General features: G+C 47.3%; 1 protein-coding gene across 3 annotated transcripts in view; it reads left to right on the top strand.

Moving 5' to 3' along the window:
* LOC138946827 (stAR-related lipid transfer protein 3-like) overlaps nt 1-23,250 on the top strand; it is a 106,964-nt gene that overhangs the window by 39,014 nt on the left and 44,700 nt on the right. For all 3 annotated transcript variants that reach the window (XM_070318233.1, XM_070318231.1, XM_070318232.1), the window contains exons 6-8: nt 2,917-2,970; nt 4,340-4,490; nt 5,708-5,809. In XM_070318233.1, the coding sequence (XP_070174334.1) occupies nt 2,917-2,970; nt 4,340-4,490; nt 5,708-5,809 (307 nt within the window). The remainder of the gene's footprint in view (nt 1-2,916; nt 2,971-4,339; nt 4,491-5,707; nt 5,810-23,250) is intronic.

The following is a 23,250-nucleotide window of genomic DNA, read 5'->3' as shown; positions in this document are numbered from 1 at the left end:
CAATGCTGCTTTCCGATTTCCCTTTCCCTCAGCAAGTTCGATCGCTTGCAACTTGTACTCTGCATCGTAAGCAAGTCGCTTCGTCTTCGGCATGGTTGCTGTGTGACTGTGCTCAACCAGTGCTCACGGAATTTAAAAATACGACTACCGGTATTCGAGATGGAGGTGAGTTCTTGTCATGTTTTGTTCCCCATGATTTTTTTTTCCCCAATTTTTTTTTTTTCTTATTTCATACACGGATTAGGCGCTTTGTTATACAAGACGCAGGGGTCAAACTCGAGGAAAAAAGTCGCGCCTTATGACCCGGAAAGTACAGTATATATTTTTATCTTATTTTGTTAGTGTTCAAATCCATGTCACAATGTTTGGTTTCCATGTTATGAAGTTGACGTACTTTGAATCCCTTTTAAATTTACTGAACGTAGACAAACAAAATGTGCGAGTATTTCTAATTCTTTCTCTGCAGGCAAAGGATTAATATGGAACCAGTATTTATTATTGAAATCAATTTGTATGGTTAAAATGTCTCAGTTCAGTAAAACAAAAAATGTCAGCTTCGTATAATGTTTTCTCCTCGTATACAGCTCTAAAGAATATTCCAGATGCCAAATACAAAATACCAAAAATAGTAAATTGTAGCGAATATCTAGCATCAGCGAGAAGTGACCTGGGTAATTGCCATTCAAATTGTTGCATTTATCTAATGCAGTTGTGTGTATGTGTTTGTTAGTGTGTGTGTGTGTGTGTGTGTCTGTCTGTCTGTCTGTCTGTCTGTCTGTCTGTCTGTCTGTCTGTCTGTCTGTGTCTGTGAGTCTGTAAGATCTGAACGTGACAAATACAAAAATGTATGTGTTCAGTTTTGTTTTAATTTAATTTTTGAGGGGGAATCGAGACGAGGGTCGTGGTGTATGTGTGTGTGTGTGTCTGTCTGTCTGTCTGTGCGTGTGTGTGTGTGTAGAGCGATTCAGACCAAACTACTGGACCGATCTTTATGAAATTTGACATGAGAGTTCCTGGGAATGATATCCCCGGACGTTTTTTTCTTTTTTTCGATAAATACTTTTGATGACGTCATATCCGGCTTTTTGTCACACCCTCATTTTTCAATCAAATTGATTGAAATTTTTGTCAACCAATCTTCGACGAAGGCCGGACTTCGGTATTGCATTTTAGCTTGGTGGCTTAAAAATTAATTCATGACTTTGGTCATTAAAAATCTGAAAATTGTAATAATTTTTTTTTGAGTCACTTGAGAAAAAGTGACTCTATGTAATCAGTCAGTGTTAGTCTGTCCGGCCGGCCGGCCATCCGGCCGGCCGGCTGGCCGGCCGGCCGTCCGTAGACACCACCTTAACGTTGGACTTTTCTCGGAAACTATCAAAGCGATCGGGCTCATATTTTGTTTAGTCGTGACCTCCAATGACCTCTACACTTTAACGATGGTTTCATTGACCTTTGACCTTTTTCAAGGTCACAGGTCAGCGTCAAAGGAAAAATTAGACATTTTATATCTTTTCTCGGAAACTATCAAAGCGATCGGGCTCATATTTTGTTTAGTCGTGACCTCCAATGACCTCTACACTTTAACGATGGTTTCGTTGACCTTTGACCTTTTTCAAGGTCACAGGTCAGCGTCAAAGGAAAAATTAGACATGTTATATCTTTGACAAAGTTCATCGGATGTGATTGAAACTTTGTAGGATTATTCTTTACATCAAAGTATTTACATCTGTAGCCTTTTACGAACGTTATCAGAAAAACAAGGGAGATAACTAGCCTTTTCTGTTCGGCAACACACAACTTAACGTTGGGCTTTTCTCGGAAACTATAAAAGTGACCGGGCTCAAATTTTATGTGAACGTGACTCATTGTGTTGTGAATAGCAATTTCTTCCTGTCCATCTGATGCCTCATATAATATTCAGAACTGCAAAAGTGACTCGATCGAGCGTTTGCTCTTCTTGTTTATATATAAAACGGTCCAAATTTACGTTCATCTTATTCTACATCATTTTCTGATTCCAAAAACATATAATTATGTTATATTTGGATTAAAAACAAGCTCTGAAAATTAAAATATAAAAATTATGATAAAAAATTAAATTTCCGAAATCGATTTAAAATCCCGCAGTGGGGCACTGCGGTTATGAAATTAAAAGCCCCTCCTGTTTTTGGAACCGCAGGAGCTTTCTAGTTTGCTGTTAGGTAGATTTTTGGTTCCTCTTTCCTGTCATGCTCTCTTTTTCTTCATGAATTCTTTTCTTTTTTCTGCCTTCTTGCTCATTCACCTGTATTTTTTCCAAAAATCTCTTCTCTTGCCGCTTGTCTCGCGATTCATGTATAGTTTAATCTGTTAGTGTTCTGATGTAAGTCCAGCAGTAGATAGGTTAAGCCTATTTTAACATACTGGAAACTGGTAATCTTCCAGTAGGTATTAATTTAGTTTTACTAAAGCCTGCTGGGACACAAGTAATGGGTTAGTGCATTTGTAAACAGGAATCGCTTGACAAGTGGCCCCCTTCATCCCCCCCTTCCTCGTCCTGATATGGCTCTGCGTAGTCGGCTGGACGTTAAGCAACAAATAAACAAACAAACAAACAAACAAATCGATTTAAAAACAATTTCATCTTATTCCTTGTCGGTTCCTGATTCCAAAAACATATAGATATGATATGTTTGGATTAAAAACACGCTCTGAAAGTTAAAACGAAGAGATCGAGGTACAGAAAAGCGTGCTATGCAGCACAGCGAAACCACTACCACGCTGAACAGGCTCGTCGGTTTCACTCCGTTATGCACAAGCGGCAGACTACGGTCATTGTGAAAAAATGCAGTGCGTTCAGTTTCATTCTGTGAGTTCCACAGCTTGACTAAATGTAGTAATTTTGCCTTACGCGACTTGTTTTTTCTGTTGCAGTTAACAACATTACTGTCATCAGCCTTTCTGCTGGCCAAGATTTTTCTGTTTGATGTGAGTATGTTTATCTCTGAGTATGTTTATATCAGTAGAGCCCCCGCCTCTTATCTTTCAAAGGAGCTTTATAGGACACATGGACACCAATGATTTGAACAATCTTTACTGGCCTCTGGCACGAAGACATCCTCAAGCGAACACACAAACTCTCTCTCAAACACACAAACACACACACACACACACACACATGCACGTACACACGCCCCTGCACACACGAAAACACGCAAGCACACACACACTGGCAAAACGTTGTGAAAATCAATGTTGTTGTCAGTATCCAGATTCAGCCTATAGTGTGATTATGAGAGCTTCGTTGTCACACTGAATGAATCTCTAATTGTGACATGAATTCAACACAGTAACATGGAACCCCTCTGTTGAGACCCCCCCACACACACACACATACACACACACACACACACACACGCATGCATGCACACACGCACACACACACATACACACACACAATTTAGGAAGAGCAGCCACAACCTGTGATTTTGTTGTTTGTATTGGCGTGGGGGGGAGAGACTTGATTTTGTTGTTTGTATTGGCGTGGGGGGGGAGACTTGATTTTTTCAGATTTTTGGAGGTCTGAAAAGAAGTGTTCCACTTTATATCGGGAGAATGCTCAGTGTTGTTTATTGTTTGTCCTGCACAGTTTGGAGAGAGTAGTAAGAACCCGCTGAGCTACTGTGTGCTGATCATGTGTACTGGTTATTGTTATCACAGTTTGGTGAGAGTAGTAAGAACCCACTGAGCTACTGTGTGCTGATCATGTGTACTGGTTATTGTTATCACAGTTTGGAGAGAGTAGCAAGAACCCGCTGAGCTACTGTGTGCTGATTGTGTGTACTGGTTATTGTTATCACAGTTTGGTGAGAGTAGTAAGAACCCACTGAGCTACTGTGTGCTGATTGTGTGTACTGGTTATTGTTATCACAGTTTGGTGAGAGTAGTAAGAACCCACTGAGCTACTGTGTGCTGATCGTGTGTACTGGTTATTGTTATCACAGTTTGGTGAGAGTAGCAAGAACCCGCTGAGCTACTGTGTGCTGATTGTGTGTACTGGTTATTGTTATCACAGTTTGGTGAGAGTAGCAAGAACCCGCTGAGCTACTGTGTGCTGATTGTGTGTACTGGTTATTGTTATCACAGTTTGGTGAGAGTAGCAAGAACCCGCTGAGCTACTGTGTGCTGATTGTGTGTACTGGTTATTGTTATCACAGTTTGGTGAGAGTAGTAAGAACCCACTGAGCTACTGTGCTGATTGTGTGTACTGGTTATTGTTATCACAGTTTGGTGAGAGTAGTAAGAACCCGCTGAGCTACTGTGTGCTGATCATGTGTACTGGTTATTGTTGTTACAGTTTGGTGAGAGCAGCAAGAACCCGCTGAGCTACTGTGTGCTGATCGTGTCCTTCGTGCTGGCGTGGGTGGAGACCTGGTTCCTGGACTTTAAGGTGCTGCCCTGGGAGAAGAAGGAAGTGCAGAAGATGGCCACCCCGCCCTTGGTGCATGGTGTGTGCCTGTTAGTGTACCCCAGTCAGGAGCGGATTAAGGGGTAATGGAGAGGGGGGGGGGGGGAATGGGGGTTCCAAAATGTGGCCGGGGTCCAGGGGCCCACTACAATGAAGCCCAGGCGGTCAAAATGATGTTACTTTATGAAATGTGTTGAATTTTGTATTGGTACCTTTTGTTTTTGTCCGGTCGATTTTGAGGGTAACCCTTATTTGAGCGGCGGTCACGTGATCCCTGTAAAAGAAATCTTTAATCTGAAAGGTGAAACACAAATTCAAATGAACGACCTGCACTGGCATAGAAAGTTTAAATGAAATGACTCAGGATTAATGTTTTAATTTGGGTGCAACATTTTCGCAATAGTGTTTTGGCCTAGTGTATAAAGAGAATCAAGCGGTTACAATTAAGCGCCAACAGAGCTAATGAAAGATAATGAGGACTTGTAAGATCATTCACCTGTGCTGCTAGTGACATAGACTTGCCTGCCAGTGACTAGACTTGTTTGCCAGTGACTAGACTTGTCTGCCAGTGACTAGACTTGTCTGCCAGTGACTAGACTTGCCTGCCAGTGACTAGACTTGCCTGCTAGTAACTATAGACTTGCCTGCTAGTGACTAGACTTGCCTGCTAGTGACTAGACTTGCCTGCTAGTGACTAGACTTGCCTGCCAGTGACTAGACTTGCCTGCTAGTGACTAGACTTGTCTGCCAGTGACTAGACTTGTCTGCTAGTGACTAGACTTGCCTGCCAGTGACTAGACTTGCCTGCTAGTGACTAGACTTGCCTCTCAGTGACTAGACTTGCCTGCCAGTGACTAGACTTACATGCCAGTGACTAGACTTGCCTGCTAGTGACTAGACTTGTCTGCCAGTGACTAGACTTGTCTGCCAGTGACTAGACTTGCCTGCCAGTGACTGAAGACTGACTAGACTTGCCTGCCAGTGACTAGACTTGTCTGCCAGTGACTAGACTTGCCTGCTAGTGACTCGACTTGTCTGCCAGTGACTAGACTTGCCTGCCAATGACTAGACTTGTCTGCCGGTGACTAGACTTGTCTGCCAGTGACTAGACTTGCCTGCCAATGACTAGACTTGTCTGCTGATGACTAGACTTGCTGCTAGTGACTAGGCTTGTCTTCCAGTGACTAGGCTTGCCTGCCAATGACTAGACTTTTCTGCTGGTGCAACTGAACGTTTGATGTTATTGTGTGCTTGCAGGTTACGGGAGTTTGAGTGACCGACAGCGGTTACTTGCCCGTGACGATGCGATGTCTACTGCTACATTTGACCAGTACTACTCACCTGTAACCACACCTGAAGGTTGGTGCATACCTGTAGCTTTGTGTGTGTGTGTGTGTGTGTGTGTGTGTGACTCTCTCTCTCTCTCTCTCTCTCTCTCTCTCTCTCTCTCTCTCTCTCTCTCTCTCTCTCTCTCTCTCTCTCTCTCTCTCTCCCTCCCCCTGTGTGTGTGTGTGTGTGTGGGGGGGGGGGGGGTGTGATATAATTATGTGGTTTTCTGTCAGGCTGTGTTTGTAAATGTGTTTGTTGTGGAGTGTGTTCGTGATATATGGGAAGGAGATAAGGGTAGGGAAGGGAAGGGAAGGGAAGAGATTTACTTTCTGGCAGGTCATAACATGATGCTCTGACGATGGTGTATTCCAAGTGATTGGGTGCACACACACACACACACACACACACACACACACACACACACACACATACACATACACACACACACACACACAGACACACACACACACACACACTCACACACACACAAACATGCACGCACACATGCACGCACACACACACGCACACACACAGATAAAGCAGTGACCAAAAAAATAGCAGCGACAACGACGCCTATTTTCATAGAAACACAGTAACCCCCTCGTATAAGCGGGAATGAAAGAGTGGTGGCCAATGACCCAGAACAAACAAAAGTCAAAGCTGGCATCTCAGGTTTGTATTCAGGGAAATTTTCACGAAATGCATGCACAAGATACGACTTTTCCTTCTATTTTCTCTCTTTGGGACTTTCATTTGCATCAGCTCGGTTTGATATGAAAAACTGAAGAAACTGAGTGCCTTTTTGCACTGAGAAACTGTGGAAGTAGCGTGTTTACTACTGGGTCTGGCTGAAGTACATTTACCCTCATTTACTTCCTCGTTAGCTTCCAAAGTAAACTCTTTTTTCGTCCCATGCATGCGAAAGTGAGGATGTACTTCCGATGTCCCTCAAAACTTTAGAAGTAGTCGCAAACTACCCTGAGTTACTTCCTCGCTTTGCTTCGAAGTAAACCCTTTTTCCGGCCCATGCATACGAAAGTGAGGCAAGTTACTTCCGATGTCACTCAAAACTTCGGGAGTTATCGCGAACTTTCCCCAAAAGCATACGGGCCCTGATCAGTCATCGCTCAACGGCTATCGCCAGTTATCTCTCTGACCGGAGGCAACAGTCCTACGCGAATCTATCAAAGCACGAATACAGAGTTATCTCCCATATTATGTTTTTCGCGAGCACTGATCTAAATTTGAGATCAGCGGTGTTCGCGAGACGAAAATGATTGCAGATTGGCCGACTTCGACAGTGATCTCCGTTCTGTTCTTCACAGTTATGATAAAGTCATCGTTCTAAGGTCAAAACAAGTCGAAATTTTGGGACTGCTGCCGGAAGGAGACCGTAATATATGGTTTCATCACTGTCAACTGGTTACAGAAAAAATCGTCTGCTCCAGTGAGCGCCAAAACCAAACGGTTGATTATCACGTGACACTTTTGCCATATTTAGAGTTGTTTGCACAGTAAATACAGCCGCGAAAAATAGCTCGCTTGAAACTGTCTTACATATCAATTCCTTTGTAATTTAAAAATTACAAAACACCATGAAAAATCATTATCGACGATCGCGAATCTGCTTATATCAATAATACATTACAAAAAGCTCTAAATATGTAAAAAAATAAAAAATAAAAAATCGGTTTCCTTGCCAGACAAGGAAACTCAAGGCATCCTGTCAGGGAGAGTTTGAGCCGAACTCATTTTGACCTGAGTTCAGGATGCGTGGAACAGCCATGACGCCTAATTCTTCAGGACGCTGGCGCAAGAAGTTGATATTATATTTAGTGGTAGCATAAGCAGACCCGTGTAATTTGTCTCAACATGGTGTGAATATCGTTTTACCATCGTTGAGTTGTGTCGTGAAAACAATGCATTTAGTTTCAGGTAAACCAAGATAATTTGATTCCCGATGTTAGTGCCTGTTATTGGTTTGAGTGTTAAGTCTACCAGAGTGGGGAGGTGTGGCAATGTTGGGTAGACTGTACAATTAACTGGGTCGGGTGGCCTGCTGTCTTAGTGTCGTAACCACTGACGGGTATCGGGTCAGTGAGCTTCAAGGGCGGGTAGGGTCACGCCACTTTTCTCAGATTATTTTTATCTCAAAGCTTGGACTGGTCACTCAGTCGGTCACTTAAATGCGTGAATCAATGTGTGTGTGTGTGTGTGTGTGTGTGTGTGTGTGTGTGTGTGTGTGTGTGTGTGTGTTCATGTGTGTGTTCATGTGTGTGTTCATGTGTGTGTGTGTGTGAGAGAGAGAGAGAGAGAGAGAGAGAGAGAGAGAGAAAGAGAGAGCGAAAGAGAAAGACAGAGAGAAACAGACAGACAGACAGACAGAGGGAGGGAGAGGGAGAGAGCTTCAGTAGTTGTATAAACAAGAGGGTGGATGGAAAGTGAAGGGTACAGGCACGAGGGATGACATAGACAAATTCGGAGACTGTGGAGTCGGCACTGGACCAATGACACAGCTAGACAACCCAATGCCGGAGACAAAAAATAAGGGGCAGATTGAAAGAAAAAAGTTCCCTTTATATACCGTTAATATCATTTCGCCTTTCTTACATTCTCTTATTTAGTGCAAACCACCATATTAACATTTTCCAAAAAATTGGGAAAATCAGGTCTTGAAAAGGAGGGAGACATGTTCAGAGGCTGTAGACAGAACATTATGTGAAAAGAAAGATCTTGAAAGGTGGGAAATCTTTTTTTCTTCATGTTTTTCGGGGGTGGGGGGGGGGGTGTTTACAGGGAGTTTTACTGTACTGATTACATCCGAGTTGATCTGTCCCCGTGTCTAGCGTGCCTGGTGTCTAGCGTGTCTAGTGTCTAGCGTGTCGCCACATGCATTTTCCATCCTTTGTGCTCGCGGATCGAAAGTATGATAACAAAATACGCCCATAAACTTTACCTGCCCTGATAACATCTTTCAACAAAATGGCTGTCTTGCAGTCTTACAGCTGAGGGTGATAGAGTTGTAGTGCTAGTGAAGCGGCACGGTTTGGTGTGTAGGAGAGTTGTAGTGCTAGTGACGCGGCAAGGTTTGGTGTGTAGGAGAGTTGTAGTGCTAGTGACGCGGCACGGTTTGGTGTGTAGGAGAGTTGTAGTGCTAGTGACGCGGCAAGGTTTGGTGTGTAGGAGAGTTGTAGTGCTAGTGACGCGGCAAGGTTTGGTGTGTAGGAGAGTTGTAGTGCTAGTGACGCGGCAAGGTTTGGTGTGTAGGAGAGTTGTAGTGCTAGTGACGCGGCAAGGTTTGGTGTGTAGGAGAGTTGTAGTGCTAGTGACGCGGCAAGGTTTGGTGTGTAGGAGAGTTGTAGTGCTAGTGACGCGGCAAGGTTTGGTATGTAGGAGAGTTGTAGTGCTAGTGACGCGGCAAGGTTTGGTGTGTAGGAGAGTTGTAGTGCTAGTGACGCGGCACGGTTTGGTGTGTAGGAGAGTTGTAGTGCTAGTGACGCGGCAAGGTTTGGTGTGTAGGAGAGTTGTAGTGCTAGTGACGCGGCAAGGTTTGGTGTGTAGGAGAGTTGTAGTGCTAGTGACGCGGCACGGTTTGGTGTGTAGGAGAGTTGTAGTGCTAGTGACGCGGCAAGGTTTGGTGTGTAGGAGAGTTGTAGTGCTAGTGACGCGGCAAGGTTTGGTGTGTAGGAGAGTTGTAGTGCTAGTGACGCGGCAAGGTTTGGTATGTAGGAGAGTTGTAGTGCTAATTAAGTGACGCGGCAAGGTTTGGTGTGTAGGAGAGTTGTAGTGCTAGTGACGTGTGTAGGAGAGTTGTAGTGCTAGTGACGCGGCAAGGTTTGGTGTGTAGGAGAGTTGTAGTGCTAGTGACGCGGCAAGGTTTGGTGTGTAGGAGAGTTGTAGTGCTAGTGACGCGGCAAGGATTGGTGTGTAGGAGAGTTGTAGTGCTAGTGACGTGTGTAGGAGAGTTGTAGTGCTAGTGACGCGGCACGGTTTGGTGTGTAGGAGAGTTGTAGTGCTAGTGACGCGGCAAGGATTGGTGTAGAAGAGTTGTAGTGCTAGTGACGCGGCAAGGATTGGTGTAGGAGAGTTGTAGTGCTAGTGACGCGGCAAGGATTGGTGTAGGAGAGTTGTAGTGCTAGTGACGCGGCAAGGATTGGTGTAGAAGAGTTGTAGTGCTAGTGACGCGGCAAGGATTGGTGTAGAAGAGTTGTAGTGCTAGTGACGCGGCAAGGATTGGTGTAGAAGAGTTGTAGTGCTAGTGACGCGGCAAGGATTGGTGTATGAGAGTTGTAGTGCTAGTGACGCGGCAAGGATTGGTGTAGAAGAGTTGTAGTGCTAGTGACGCGGCAAGGATTGGTGTATGAGAGTTGTAGTGCTAGTGACGCGGCACGGTTTGGTGTGTAGGAGAGTTGTAGTGCTAGTGACGTGGCAAGGTTTGGTGTGTAGGAGAGTTGTAGTGCTAGTGACGTGGCAAGGTTTGGTGTGTAGGAGAGTTGTAGTGCTAGTGACGCGGCAAGGTTTGGTGTGTAGGAGAGTTGTAGTGCTAGTGACGCGGCAAGGTTTGGTGTGTATGAGAGTTGTAGTGCTAGTGACGTGGCAAGGTTTGGTGTGTAGGAGAGTTGTAGTGCTAGTGACGCGGCAAGGTTTGGTGTGTAGGAGAGTTGTAGTGCTAGTGACGCGGCAAGGTTTGGTGTGTAGGAGAGTTGTAGTGCTAGTGACGCGGCAAGGTTTGGTGTGTAGGAGAGTTGTAGTGCTAGTGACGCGGCAAGGTTTGGTGTGTAGGAGAGTTGTAGTGCTAGTGACGCGGCAAGGTTTGGTGTGTAGGAGAGTTGTAGTGCTAGTGACGCGGCAAGGTTTGGTGTGTAGGAGAGTTGTAGTGCTAGTGACGCGGCAAGGTTTGGTGTGTAGGAGAGTTGTAGTGCTAGTGACGCGGCAAGGTTTGGTGTGTAGGAGAGTTGTAGTGCTAGTGACGCGGCAAGGTTTGGTGTGTAGGAGAGTTGTAGTGCTAGTGACGCGGCAAGGTTTGGTGTGTAGGAGAGTTGTAGTGCTAGTGACGCGGCAAGGTTTGGTGTGTAGGAGAGTTGTAGTGCTAGTGACGCGGCAAGGTTTGGTGTGTAGGAGAGTTGTAGTGCTAGTGACGCGGCAAGGTTTGGTGTGTAGGAGAGTTGTAGTGCTAGTGACGCGGCAAGGTTTGGTGTGTAGGAGAGTTGTAGTGCTGGTGACGCGGCAAGGTTTGGTGTGTAGGAGATTTGTAGTGCTAGTGATGCGGCAAGGTTTGGTGTGTAGGAGAGTTGTAGTGCTAGTGACGCGGCAAGGTTTGGTGTGTAGGAGAGTTGTAGTGCTAGTGACGCGGCAAGGTTTGGTGTGTAGGAGAGTTGTAGTGCTAGTGACGCGGCAAGGTTTGGTGTGTAGGAGAGTTGTAGTGCTAGTGACGCGGCAAGGTTTGGTGTGTAGGAGAGTTGTAGTGCTAGTGACGCGGCAAGGTTTGGTGTGTAGGAGAGTTGTAGTGCTAGTGACGCGGCAAGGTTTGGTGTGTAGGAGAGTTGTAGTGCTAGTGACGCGGCAAGGTTTGGTGTGTAGGAGAGTTGTAGTGCTAGTGACGCGGCAAGGTTTGGTGTGTAGGAGAGTTGTAGTGCTAGTGACGCGGCAAGGTTTGGTGTGTAGGAGAGTTGTAGTGCTAGTGACGCGGCAAGGTTTGGTGTGTAGGAGAGTTGTAGTGCTAGTGACGCGGCAAGGTTTGGTGTGTAGGAGAGTTGTAGTGCTAGTGACGCGGCAAGGTTTGGTGTGTAGGAGAGTTGTAGTGCTAGTGACGCGGCAAGGTTTGGTGTGTAGGAGAGTTGTAGTGCTAGTGACGCGGCAAGGTTTGGTGTGTAGGAGAGTTGTAGTGCTAGTGACGCGGCAAGGTTTGGTGTGTAGGAGAGTTGTAGTGCTAGTGACGCGGCAAGGTTTGGTGTGTAGGAGAGTTGTAGTGCTAGTGACGCGGCAAGGTTTGGTGTGTAGGAGAGTTGTAGTGCTAGTGACGCGGCAAGGTTTGGTGTGTAGGAGAGTTGTAGTGCTAGTGACGCGGCAAGGTTTGGTGTGTAGGAGAGTTGTAGTGCTAGTGACGCGGCAAGGTTTGGTGTGTAGGAGAGTTGTAGTGCTAGTGACGCGGCAAGGTTTGGTGTGTAGGAGAGTTGTAGTGCTAGTGACGCGGCAAGGTTTGGTGTGTAGGAGAGTTGTAGTGCTAGTGACGCGGCAAGGTTTGGTGTGTAGGAGAGTTGTAGTGCTAGTGACGCGGCAATGTTTGGTGTGTATGAGAGTTGTAGTGCTGGTGACGCGGCAAGGTTTGGTGTGTAGGAGAGTTGTAGTGCTAGTGACGCGGCAAGGTTTGGTGTGTAGGAGAGTTGTAGTGCTGGTGACGCGGCAAGGTTTGGTGTGCAGGAGATTTGTAGTGCTAGTGACGCGGCAAGGTTTGGTGTGTAGGAGAGTTGTAGTGCTAGTGACACGGCAAGGTTTGGTGTGTATGAGAGTTGTAGTGCTAGTGACGCGGCAAGGTTTGGTGTGCAGGAGAGTTGTAGTGCTAGTGACGCGGCAAGGTTTGGTGTGTAGGAGAGTTGTAGTGCTAGTGACGCGGCAAGGTTTGGTGTGTAGGAGAGTTGTAGTGCTAGTGACGCGGCAAGGTTTGGTGTGTAGGAGAGTTGTAGTGCTAGTGACGCGGCAAGGTTTGGTGTGTAGGAGAGTTGTAGTGCTAGTGACGCGGCAAGGTTTGGTGTGTAGGAGAGTTGTAGTGCTAGTGACGCGGCAAGGTTTGGTGTGTAGGAGAGTTGTAGTGCTAGTGACGCGGCAAGGTTTGGTGTGTAGGAGAGTTGTAGTGCTAGTGACGCGGCAAGGTTTGGTGTGTAGGAGAGTTGTAGTGCTAGTGACGCGGCAAGGTTTGGTGTGTAGGAGAGTTGTAGTGCTAGTGACGCGGCAAGGTTTGGTGTGTAGGAGAGTTGTAGTGCTAGTGACGCGGCAAGGTTTGGTGTGTAGGAGAGTTGTAGTGCTAGTGACGCGGCAAGGTTTGGTGTGTAGGAGAGTTGTAGTGCTAGTGACGCGGCAAGGTTTGGTGTGTAGGAGAGTTGTAGTGCTAGTGACGCGGCAAGGTTTGGTGTGTAGGAGAGTTGTAGTGCTAGTGACGCGGCAAGGTTTGGTGTGTAGGAGAGTTGTAGTGCTAGTGACGCGGCAAGGTTTGGTGTGTAGGAGAGTTGTAGTGCTAGTGACGCGGCAAGGTTTGGTGTGTAGGAGAGTTGTAGTGCTAGTGACGCGGCAAGGTTTGGTGTGTAGGAGAGTTGTAGTGCTAGTGACGCGGCAAGGTTTGGTGTGTAGGAGAGTTGTAGTGCTAGTGACGCGGCAAGGTTTGGTGTGTAGGAGAGTTGTAGTGCTAGTGACGCGGCAAGGTTTGGTGTGTAGGAGAGTTGTAGTGCTAGTGACGCGGCAAGGTTTGGTGTGTAGGAGAGTTGTAGTGCTAGTGACGCGGCAAGGTTTGGTGTGTAGGAGAGTTGTAGTGCTAGTGACGCGGCAAGGTTTGGTGTGTAGGAGAGTTGTAGTGCTAGTGACGCGGCAAGGTTTGGTGTGTAGGAGAGTTGTAGTGCTAGTGACGCGGCAAGGTTTGGTGTGTAGGAGAGTTGTAGTGCTAGTGACGCGGCAAGGTTTGGTGTGTAGGAGAGTTGTAGTGCTAGTGACGCGGCAAGGTTTGGTGTGTAGGAGAGTTGTAGTGCTAGTGACGCGGCAAGGTTTGGTGTGTAGGAGAGTTGTAGTGCTAGTGACGCGGCAAGGTTTGGTGTGTAGGAGAGTTGTAGTGCTAGTGACGCGGCAAGGTTTGGTGTGTAGGAGAGTTGTAGTGCTAGTGACGCGGCAAGGTTTGGTGTGTAGGAGAGTTGTAGTGCTAGTGACGCGGCAAGGTTTGGTGTGTAGGAGAGTTGTAGTGCTAGTGACGCGGCAAGGTTTGGTGTGTAGGAGAGTTGTAGTGCTAGTGACGCGGCAAGGTTTGGTGTGTAGGAGAGTTGTAGTGCTAGTGACGCGGCAAGGTTTGGTGTGTAGGAGAGTTGTAGTGCTAGTGACGCGGCAAGGTTTGGTGTGTAGGAGAGTTGTAGTGCTAGTGACGCGGCAAGGTTTGGTGTGTAGGAGAGTTGTAGTGCTAGTGACACGGCAAGGTTTGGTGTGTAGGAGAGTTGTAGTGCTAGTGACGTGTGTAGGAGAGTTGTAGTGCTAGTGACGCGGCAAGGTTTGGTGTGTAGGAGAGTTGTAGTGCTAGTGACGCGGCAAGGTTTGGTGTGTAGGAGAGTTGTAGTGCTAGTGACGCGGCAAGGTTTGGTGTGTAGGAGAGTTGTAGTGCTAGTGACGCGGCAAGGTTTGGTGTGTAGGAGAGTTGTAGTGCTAGTGACGCGGCAAGGTTTGGTGTGTAGGAGAGTTGTAGTGCTAGTGACGCGGCAAGGTTTGGTGTGTAGGAGAGTTGTAGTGCTAGTGACGCGGCAAGGTTTGGTGTGTAGGAGAGTTGTAGTGCTAGTGACGCGGCAAGGTTTGGTGTGTAGGAGAGTTGTAGTGCTAGTGACGCGGCAAGGTTTGGTGTGTAAGAGAGTTGTAGTGCTAGTGACGCGGCAAGGTTTGGTGTGTAGGAGAGTTGTAGTGCTAGTGACGCGGCAAGGTTTGGTGTGTAGGAGAGTTGTAGTGCTAGTGACGCGGCAAGGTTTGGTGTGTAGGAGAGTTGTAGTGCTAGTGACGCGGCAAGGTTTGGTGTGTAGGAGAGTTGTAGTGCTAGTGACGCGGCAAGGTTTGGTGTGTAGGAGAGTTGTAGTGCTAGTGACGCGGCAAGGTTTGGTGTGTAGGAGAGTTGTAGTGCTAGTGACACGGCAAGGTTTGGTGTGTAGGAGAGTTGTAGTGCTAGTGACGCGGCAAGGTTTGGTGTGTAGGAGAGTTGTAGTGCTAGTGACGCGGCAAGGTTTGGTGTGTAGGAGAGTTGTAGTGCTAGTGACGCGGCAAGGTTTGGTGTGTAAGAGAGTTGTAGTGCTAGTGACGCGGCAAGGTTTGGTGTGTAGGAGAGTTGTAGTGCTAGTGACGCGGCAAGGTTTGGTGTGTAGGAGAGTTGTAGTGCTAGTGACGCGGCAAGGTTTGGTGTGTAGGAGAGTTGTAGTGCTAGTGACGCGGCAAGGTTTGGTGTGTAGGAGAGTTGTAGTGCTAGTGACGCGGCAAGGTTTGGTGTGTAGGAGAGTTGTAGTGCTAGTGACGCGGCAAGGTTTGGTGTGTAGGAGAGTTGTAGTGCTAGTGACGCGGCAAGGTCTGGTGTGTAGGAGAGTTGTAGTGCTAGTGACGCGGCAAGGTTTGGTGTGTAGGAGAGTTGTAGTGCTAGTGACGCGGCAAGGTTTGGTGTGTAGGAGAGTTGTAGTGCTAGTGACGCGGCAAGGTTTGGTGTGTAGGAGAGTTGTAGTGCTAGTGATGCGGCAAGGTTTGGTGTGTAGGAGAGTTGTAGTGCTAGTGACGCGGCAAGGTTTGGTGTGTAGGAGAGTTGTAGTGCTAGTGACGCGGCAAGGTTTGGTGTGTAGGAGAGTTGTAGTGCTAGTGACGCGGCAAGGTTTGGTGTGTAGGAGAGTTGTAGTGCTAGTGACGTGTGTAGGAGAGTTGTAGTGCTAGTGACGCGGCAAGGTTTGGTGTGTAGGAGAGTTGTAGTGCTAGTGACGCGGCAAGGTTTGGTGTGTAGGAGAGTTGTAGTGCTAGTGACGCGGCAAGGTTTGGTGTGTAGGAGAGTTGTAGTGCTAGTGACGCGGCAAGGTTTGGTGTGTAGGAGAGTTGTAGTGCTAGTGACGCGGCAAGGTTTGGTGTGTAGGAGAGTTGTAGTGCTAGTGACGCGGCAAGGTTTGGTGTGTAGGAGAGTTGTAGTGCTAGTGACGCGGCAAGGTTTGGTGTGTAGGAGAGTTGTAGTGCTAGTGACGCGGCAAGGTTTGGTGTGTAGGAGAGTTGTAGTGCTAGTGACGCGGCAAGGTTTGGTGTGTAGGAGAGTTGTAGTGCTAGTGACGCGGCAAGGTTTGGTGTGTAGGAGAGTTGTAGTGCTAGTGACGCGGCAAGGTTTGGTGTGTAGGAGAGTTGTAGTGCTAGTGACGCGGCAAGGTTTGGTGTGTAGGAGAGTTGTAGTGCTAGTGACGCGGCAAGGTTTGGTGTGTAGGAGAGTTGTAGTGCTAGTGACGCGGCAAGGTTTGGTGTGTAGGAGAGTTGTAGTGCTAGTGACGCGGCAAGGTTTGGTGTGTAGGAGAGTTGTAGTGCTAGTGACGCGGCAAGGTTTGGTGTGTAGGAGAGTTGTAGTGCTAGTGACGCGGCAAGGTTTGGTGTGTAGGAGAGTTGTAGTGCTAGTGACGCGGCAAGGTTTGGTGTGTAGGAGAGTTGTAGTGCTAGTGACGCGGCAAGGTTTGGTGTGTAGGAGAGTTGTAGTGCTAGTGACGCGGCAAGGTTTGGTGTGTAGGAGAGTTGTAGTGCTAGTGACGCGGCAAGGTTTGGTGTGTAGGAGAGTTGTAGTGCTAGTGACACGGCAAGGTTTGGTGTGTAGGAGAGTTGTAGTGCTAGTGACACGGCAAGGTTTGGTGTGTAGGAGAGTTGTAGTGCTAGTGACGCGGCAAGGTTTGGTGTGTAGGAGAGTTGTAGTGCTAGTGACGCGGCAAGGTTTGGTGTGTAGGAGAGTTGTAGTGCTAGTGACGCGGCAAGGTTTGGTGTGTAGGAGAGTTGTAGTGCTAGTGACGCGGCAAGGTTTGGTGTGTAGGAGAGTTGTAGTGCTAGTGACGCGGCAAGGTTTGGTGTGTAGGAGAGTTGTAGTGCTAGTGACGCGGCAAGGTTTGGTGTGTAGGAGAGTTGTAGTGCTAGTGACGCGGCAAGGTTTGGTGTGTAGGAGAGTTGTAGTGCTAGTGACGCGGCAAGGTTTGGTGTGTAGGAGAGTTGTAGTGCTAGTGACGCGGCAAGGTTTGGTGTGTAGGAGAGTTGTAGTGCTAGTGACGTGTGTAGGAGAGTTGTAGTGCTAGTGACGCGGCAAGGTTTGGTGTGTAGGAGAGTTGTAGTGCTAGTGACGCGGCAAGGTTTGGTGTGTAGGAGAGTTGTAGTGCTAGTGACGCGGCAAGGTTTGGTGTGTAGGAGAGTTGTAGTGCTAGTGACGCGGCAAGGTTTGGTGTGTATGAGAGTTGTAGTGCTGGTGACGCGGCAAGGTTTGGTGTGTAGGAGAGTTGTAGTGCTAGTGACACGGCAAGGTTTGGTGTGTAGGAGAGTTGTAGTGCTAGTGACGCGGCAAGGTTTGGTGTGTAGGAGAGTTGTAGTGCTAGTGACACGGCAAGGTTTGGTGTGTAGGAGAGTTGTAGTGCTAGTGACGCGGCAAGGTTTGGTGTGTAGGAGAGTTGTAGTGCTAGTGACGCGGCAAGGTTTGGTGTGTAGGAGAGTTGTAGTGCTAGTGACGCGGCAAGGTTTGGTGTGTAGGAGAGTTGTAGTGCTAGTGACGCGGCAAGGTTTGGTGTGTAGGAGAGTTGTAGTGCTAGTGACGCGGCAAGGTTTGGTGTGTAGGAGAGTTGTAGTGCTAGTGACGCGGCAAGGTTTGGTGTGTAGGAGAGTTGTAGTGCTAGTGACGCGGCAAGGTTTGGTGTGTAGGAGAGTTGTAGTGCTAGTGACACGGCAAGGTTTGGTGTGTAGGAGAGTTGTAGTGCTAGTGACGCGGCAAGGTTTGGTGTGTAGGAGAGTTGTAGTGCTAGTGACACGGCAAGGTTTGGTGTGTAGGAGAGTTGTAGTGCTAGTGACGCGGCAAGGTTTGGTGTGTAAGAGAGTTGTAGTGCTAGTGACGCGGCAAGGTTTGGTGTGTAGGAGAGTTGTAGTGCTAGTGACGCGGCAAGGTTTGGTGTGTAGGAGAGTTGTAGTGCTAGTGACACGGCAAGGTTTGGTGTGTAGGAGAGTTGTAGTGCTAGTGACACGGCAAGGTTTGGTGTGTAGGAGAGTTGTAGTGCTAGTGACGCGGCAAGGTTTGGTGTGTAAGAGAGTTGTAGTGCTAGTGACACGGCAAGGTTTGGTGTGTAGGAGAGTTGTAGTGCTAGTGACGCGGCAAGGTTTGGTGTGTAGGAGAGTTGTAGTGCTAGTGACGCGGCAAGGTTTGGTGTGTAGGAGAGTTGTAGTGCTAGTGACGCGGCAAGGTTTGGTGTGTAGGAGAGTTGTAGTGCTAGTGACGCGGCAAGGTTTGGTGTGTAGGAGAGTTGTAGTGCTAGTGACGCGGCAAGGATTGGTGTAGAAGAGTTGTAGTGCTAGTGACGCGGCAAGGTTTGGTGTAGGAGAGTTGTAGTGCTAGTGACGCGGCAAGGTTTGGTGTGTAGGGCGCTCTATGAAGACAGGTCCGGGTTATTCAACGCAAAAGAATAACAGGATCGGATATAAATGTGAGCAGCATTGAGCTTGAGAATTTGTCGAAACATTCATAGTGAGGTGACAATGACAACTCTGTATAACGAGTGCAGTAGAGTGATAAAGGTGCATGTCAACTCTGTATAACGAGTGCAGTAGAGTGATAAAGGTGCATGTCAACTCTGTATAACGAGTGCAGTAGAGTGATAAAGGTGCATGTCAACTCTGTATAACGAGTGCAGTAGAGTGATAAAGGTGCATGTCAATGCTGTGTTATCTACTGAGAAAAGTGACATTTTGCAGAGCATGGTGATTTGTGAGTGACTCATATTAAATCTTCAGGTCTTCTTGTTTTCGGAAAAGATCAGTGCGTCAGTATTTTGTCTTTCTATACAGGACCGTACGTCAAGTTAGGAAAGATAAAAAGACCTTTTTTCTTTCGTTTACTATTGGGTAGAATTCCAATTTCACTGACATTTCAATGAAATCCCTTGAACTTGTATTCTATCAGAATTCTTCTGACATTGTGAAAGTACCTGCATTTCAAAACGTTGAATGGAATAATTTGTTTGCAGTTCTAGGATCGTTTTTCATTGAAACGTCGAAGAGAATAAAGGGCTCTGGTTACACAGTGGTAATCGATACATGTATAGGCGAGAAGAGTAATCAGATGTGTAATGGTAATGTGCAGCTTGTGTCTGCATGGTCATGTGTGATGATCAGACATTGTCACGTTTTGCCTGAGGTGCTGTATAATTCATCGTTCACGTGAGTCGCAAAACTCAACTTTCACTTATGCTGCACACAGCATTCTCAATTCCCGAGCGATTGTGACGGCTGGGGCTGTGGAGACGTGAGCCAAGAAACACGAATGCATTGAACGTTTATTTTTGGACAAAACGAAACATTGACAAGAACTTCAACGGACAGAAAAAAGATACCAAGCAGACATAAATCAATGATAATTGACGCTGTCGGTTACTATATTTGAATCGTCGTTGCTTCTTAAATGGACGAAACGAAATAAGCTGACGTGGTTTTAGTCTGTTCTGGTCTTCTTGCGCTTTGGTGTGATTACACGAAGTCCATGTGTCAAGCAGCCCACTTAGTGCCTGGATCTTTTGACCTCAGTGCCTGGATCTTTTGACCTCAGTGCCTGGATCTTTTGACCTCAGTGCCTGGATCTTTTGACCTCAGTGCCTGGATCTTTTGACCTCAGTGCCTGGATCTTTTGACCTCAATGCCTGGATCTTTTGATCTCAGTGCCTGGGTCTTTTGACCTCAAGTCACCACCAGCGCCGCAGCGGTAACGATGGTTTTGTGTGTGCAAACAATTGATAGTGTTTAGTAGAGATCTGTGGGAATCACGAATGGCATGATTATAGATGACGTAAAACATGTATGGAAACTAGAATGCTAAACTGGAGCGTCTGTAAAACATGTATGGCAACTAGAATGCTAGACTGGAGCGTCTGTAAAATCGGTGAAACTGGCAGCGGAATGAAATGCAGAGATGGTTGGAGCAGTGAATACTGGGACGGGCGGTGTGAGAGAATAATGAGACAAGGAACAGGTGTTAGGACAGCACGCACACAACAAAGAGGAACAAAATGCTTGACTCAAGTGAGGTGTGGTGTGTGTGTGGGGGGGGGGGAGGATCTTACCCTGAAGTAGATAAAGAGTTCGCCTGACCTACTCTGATATGTGTTGATCCTCCAACCCAGTGTCAGGTGCCTGTGGTTTGAACTGTTGTTACCGGCGTCGCCTTTCCTCGCCGTAAGAAAAAGTGGAGCCACATATATATGCGGTGTGGTATGTGTGTAGATCAGTAACCCCCAACACTTGGATTACATTCCACGTCACATCTTAATTTGGCCCGCGACGGGTCCTTGAGGACTCTTGCACTAGCGAGATATGCCGTCTTGTTGAAACGTTGTTTAACAGTGTTCTTTCTGGAGTTTTTATATTCTGACACTGGCGTGATATGCCGTCTTACTGAACTTACAACTGTACAAAGTTCACGTTGGTGTAACCCACCCCCCCTCCCCCTCCCCCTCCCCCCGCCACAGCTGGCAAACCACTGTTGTTTGCAAACGTGCCCAGGTTCAAAAGAGATGGACGGTATATGTGCATTTTACTTTCGCAACGGCTGTTTTGAAGCGAGACTGTGGCAAGGGCTTCTGTCGATGACTGTGTTGATGGTCTTTCAGTCGGTTTGCTGTGATTTTTTCGAGAAAATGTAAGTTTTACGCCCTCACGGCAAAGCCATTAGGGGCATGTTACACGGGAAAACCCGGCTTTGTATGAAAATAAAAAATAAAAATGCAGGGGGGGGGGGGGGGGGGATGTAGACAGCTGGCTGCCGGCTGCTAGAGGAGACCTGAAATGGGCTAGGGACCGGGTTGGGTCGTCTTGGGTCAGTGCTGAAATGGCTACTTTATTGGCTGTTGGCCGAACGGACACCCGAGCTTCATATTTTTGCATGCATCATTGTGATTTTTTCTGTGAGCGAGTAGGTTTTATCGGTTTGTAAAAGAGCATTGAGTTTTGTGTCGGCTGTACGTATAGACGGTAGTGTACCTTTCGTGTGTGGGTATGTGAAATACTGAAAGTACCTCTTCTATGAAACGTGTTGCATGTTTACCCGACGGGCAAAGTGACGCGGCAGTGGTAAGACGTCGGCCTCCTAATCGGCAGGTCGTGAGTTCGAATCTCGGTCGCTGCCGCCTGGTGGGTTAAGAGTGGAGATTTTTGCGATCTCCCAGGTCAACTTATGTGCAGAGCTGCTAGTGACTTAACCCCCTTCGTGTGTACACGCAAGCACAAGACCAAGTGCGCACGGAAAAGATCCTGTAATCCATGTCAGAGTTCGGTGGGTTATAGAAACACGAAAATACCCAGCATGCTTCCTCCAAAAGCGGCGTATGGCTGCCTAAATGGCGGGGTAAAAACGGTCATACACGTAAAAATCCACTCGTGCTAAAAACATGAGAGAACGTGGGAGTCTAAGCCCATGAACGAAGAAGAAAAAGAAGAAGAAAGTGCATGCTTACCCGACCCCTGCCACCCCCCCCCCTCCCCCCCCCCCCCCTGTGTTTTTAAGGAGGAAATGCAATGTTTTGCATGAAGTCATGTTCCGACCATATAGATGAATACATTGTCAGGGTGTCGCAGGTATCTGTCACAAATCAATACCAATCTGGTATCAAGTGTAGTTTGCTGATGGAGCTATTCTTGTCAGGAAACATCGTGCTCGTTTTCTACTTTACTTCTTCATGGAGACATCGCGTGCACAACATTACTTTTAAAGTATTAAACAATGGCGACTGCATGTGAGAGGGAACAATAAAGAGACCAAAAAGCAATGTACTCACGTTAAAATGACGAACACGGAACGAATAACGGCGACGTTTCGACCTAAGGGTCTTCTTCAGGCACAAAAACACAAAAGTACACACACAAAAAAGAAGAAGAAAGACGATAGAACAAATAAAGAGGAGAACAACTGACAAAACAACTGCACTGCACAAACCGACAAATGACAAAGACAGAGAAGCAAGGGAAGCTACTCGAGGAGAATGAAAAGCGGCAGTTTTGAGGTCTGTAGACCAAACAAAATGTGAGGGGGGGGGGGGTGCGTGAAAGGGAACGAAAGAGGAGACTCGCGTACCCGTGCGGACACACACACACACACACACACACACACACACACACACACGCGCACACACACACACACACACACACATACACACACACACACACACACACACATACACACAAGGTGGAACAGCGGGGGGAAGGTTGAGATGAATGAATTAACGGCGAATGTTAATTCCATCGGGGCAGGTAGTGCCATTTAATAGAACTACCTGCCCCGATGGAATTAACATTCGCCGTTAATTCATTCATCTCAACCTTCCCCCCGCTGTTCCACCTTGTGTGTATGTGTGTGTGTGTGTGTGTGTGCGTGTGTGTGTGTGTGTGTGTGTGTGTGTGTGTGTGTGTGTGTGTGTGTGTCCGCACGGGTACGCGAGTCTCCTCTTTCGTTCCCTTTCACGCACCCCCTCACATTTTGTTTGGTCTACAGACCTCAAAACTGCCGCTTTTCATTCTCCTCGAGTAGCTTCCCTTGCTTCTCTGTCTTTGTCATTTGTCGGTTTGTGCAGTGCAGTTGTTTTGTCAGTTGTTCTCCTCTTTATTTGTTCTATCGTCTTTCTTCTTCTTTTTTGTGTGTGTACTTTTGTGTTTTTGTGCCTGAAGAAGACCCTTAGGTCGAAACGTCGCCGTTATTCGTTCCGTGTTCGTCATTTTAACGTGAGTACATTGCTTTTTGGTCTCTTTATTACTTTTAAAGCTTGGGAGGTGTGCTTGAAATAATGGACCTAACACACTCGAGCCGTTGTCGCGAACACGTGCAGCGTGCCGAGCTGTTTTCACATAAATACGTTCTCCTCCTTTCCCCGTATAGTTATTCTGATTTCTATTGAGTTTGCCCTTGAGTTCGCTGACTGGGATCAAAATAATCTGGTCGTATTTTGCTGCATTCTTTTTTGGGACAACTGCTATAAGTCACATCATCCGTTATCAGTGATTGGTGTCTGTCGTGTGTCTGGTCACATCATCCGTTATCAGTGATTGGTGTCTGTCGTGTGTCTGGTCACATCATCCGTTATCAGTGGTTGGTGTCTGTCGTGTGTCTGGTCACATCATCCGTTATCAGTGGTTGGTGTCTGTCGTGTGTCTGGTCACATCATCCGTTATCAGTGGTTGGTGTCTGTCGTGTGTCTGGTCACATCATCCGTTATCAGTGGTTGGTGTCTGTCGTGTGTCTGGTCACATCATCCGTTATCAGTGGTTGGTGTCTGTCGTGTGTCTGGTCACATCATCCGTTATCAGTGGTTGGTGTCTGTCGTGTGTCTGGTCACATCATCCGTTATCAGTGGTTGGTGTCTGTCGTGTGTCTGGTCACATCATCCGTTATCAGTGGTTGGTGTCTGTCGTGTGTCTGGTCACATCATCCGTTATCAGTGATTGGTGTCTGTCGTGTGTCTGGTCACATCATCCGTTATCAGTGATTGGTGTCTGTCGTGTGTCTGGTCACA

Source organism: Littorina saxatilis, linkage group LG14 (genome assembly GCF_037325665.1).
Source record: "Littorina saxatilis isolate snail1 linkage group LG14, US_GU_Lsax_2.0, whole genome shotgun sequence".
Classification (NCBI taxonomy): Eukaryota; Metazoa; Mollusca; class Gastropoda; order Littorinimorpha; family Littorinidae; genus Littorina; species Littorina saxatilis.
The sequence above is the reverse complement of the archived record's forward strand: the minus strand, read 5'-3'. Positions and strand labels throughout refer to the sequence as shown.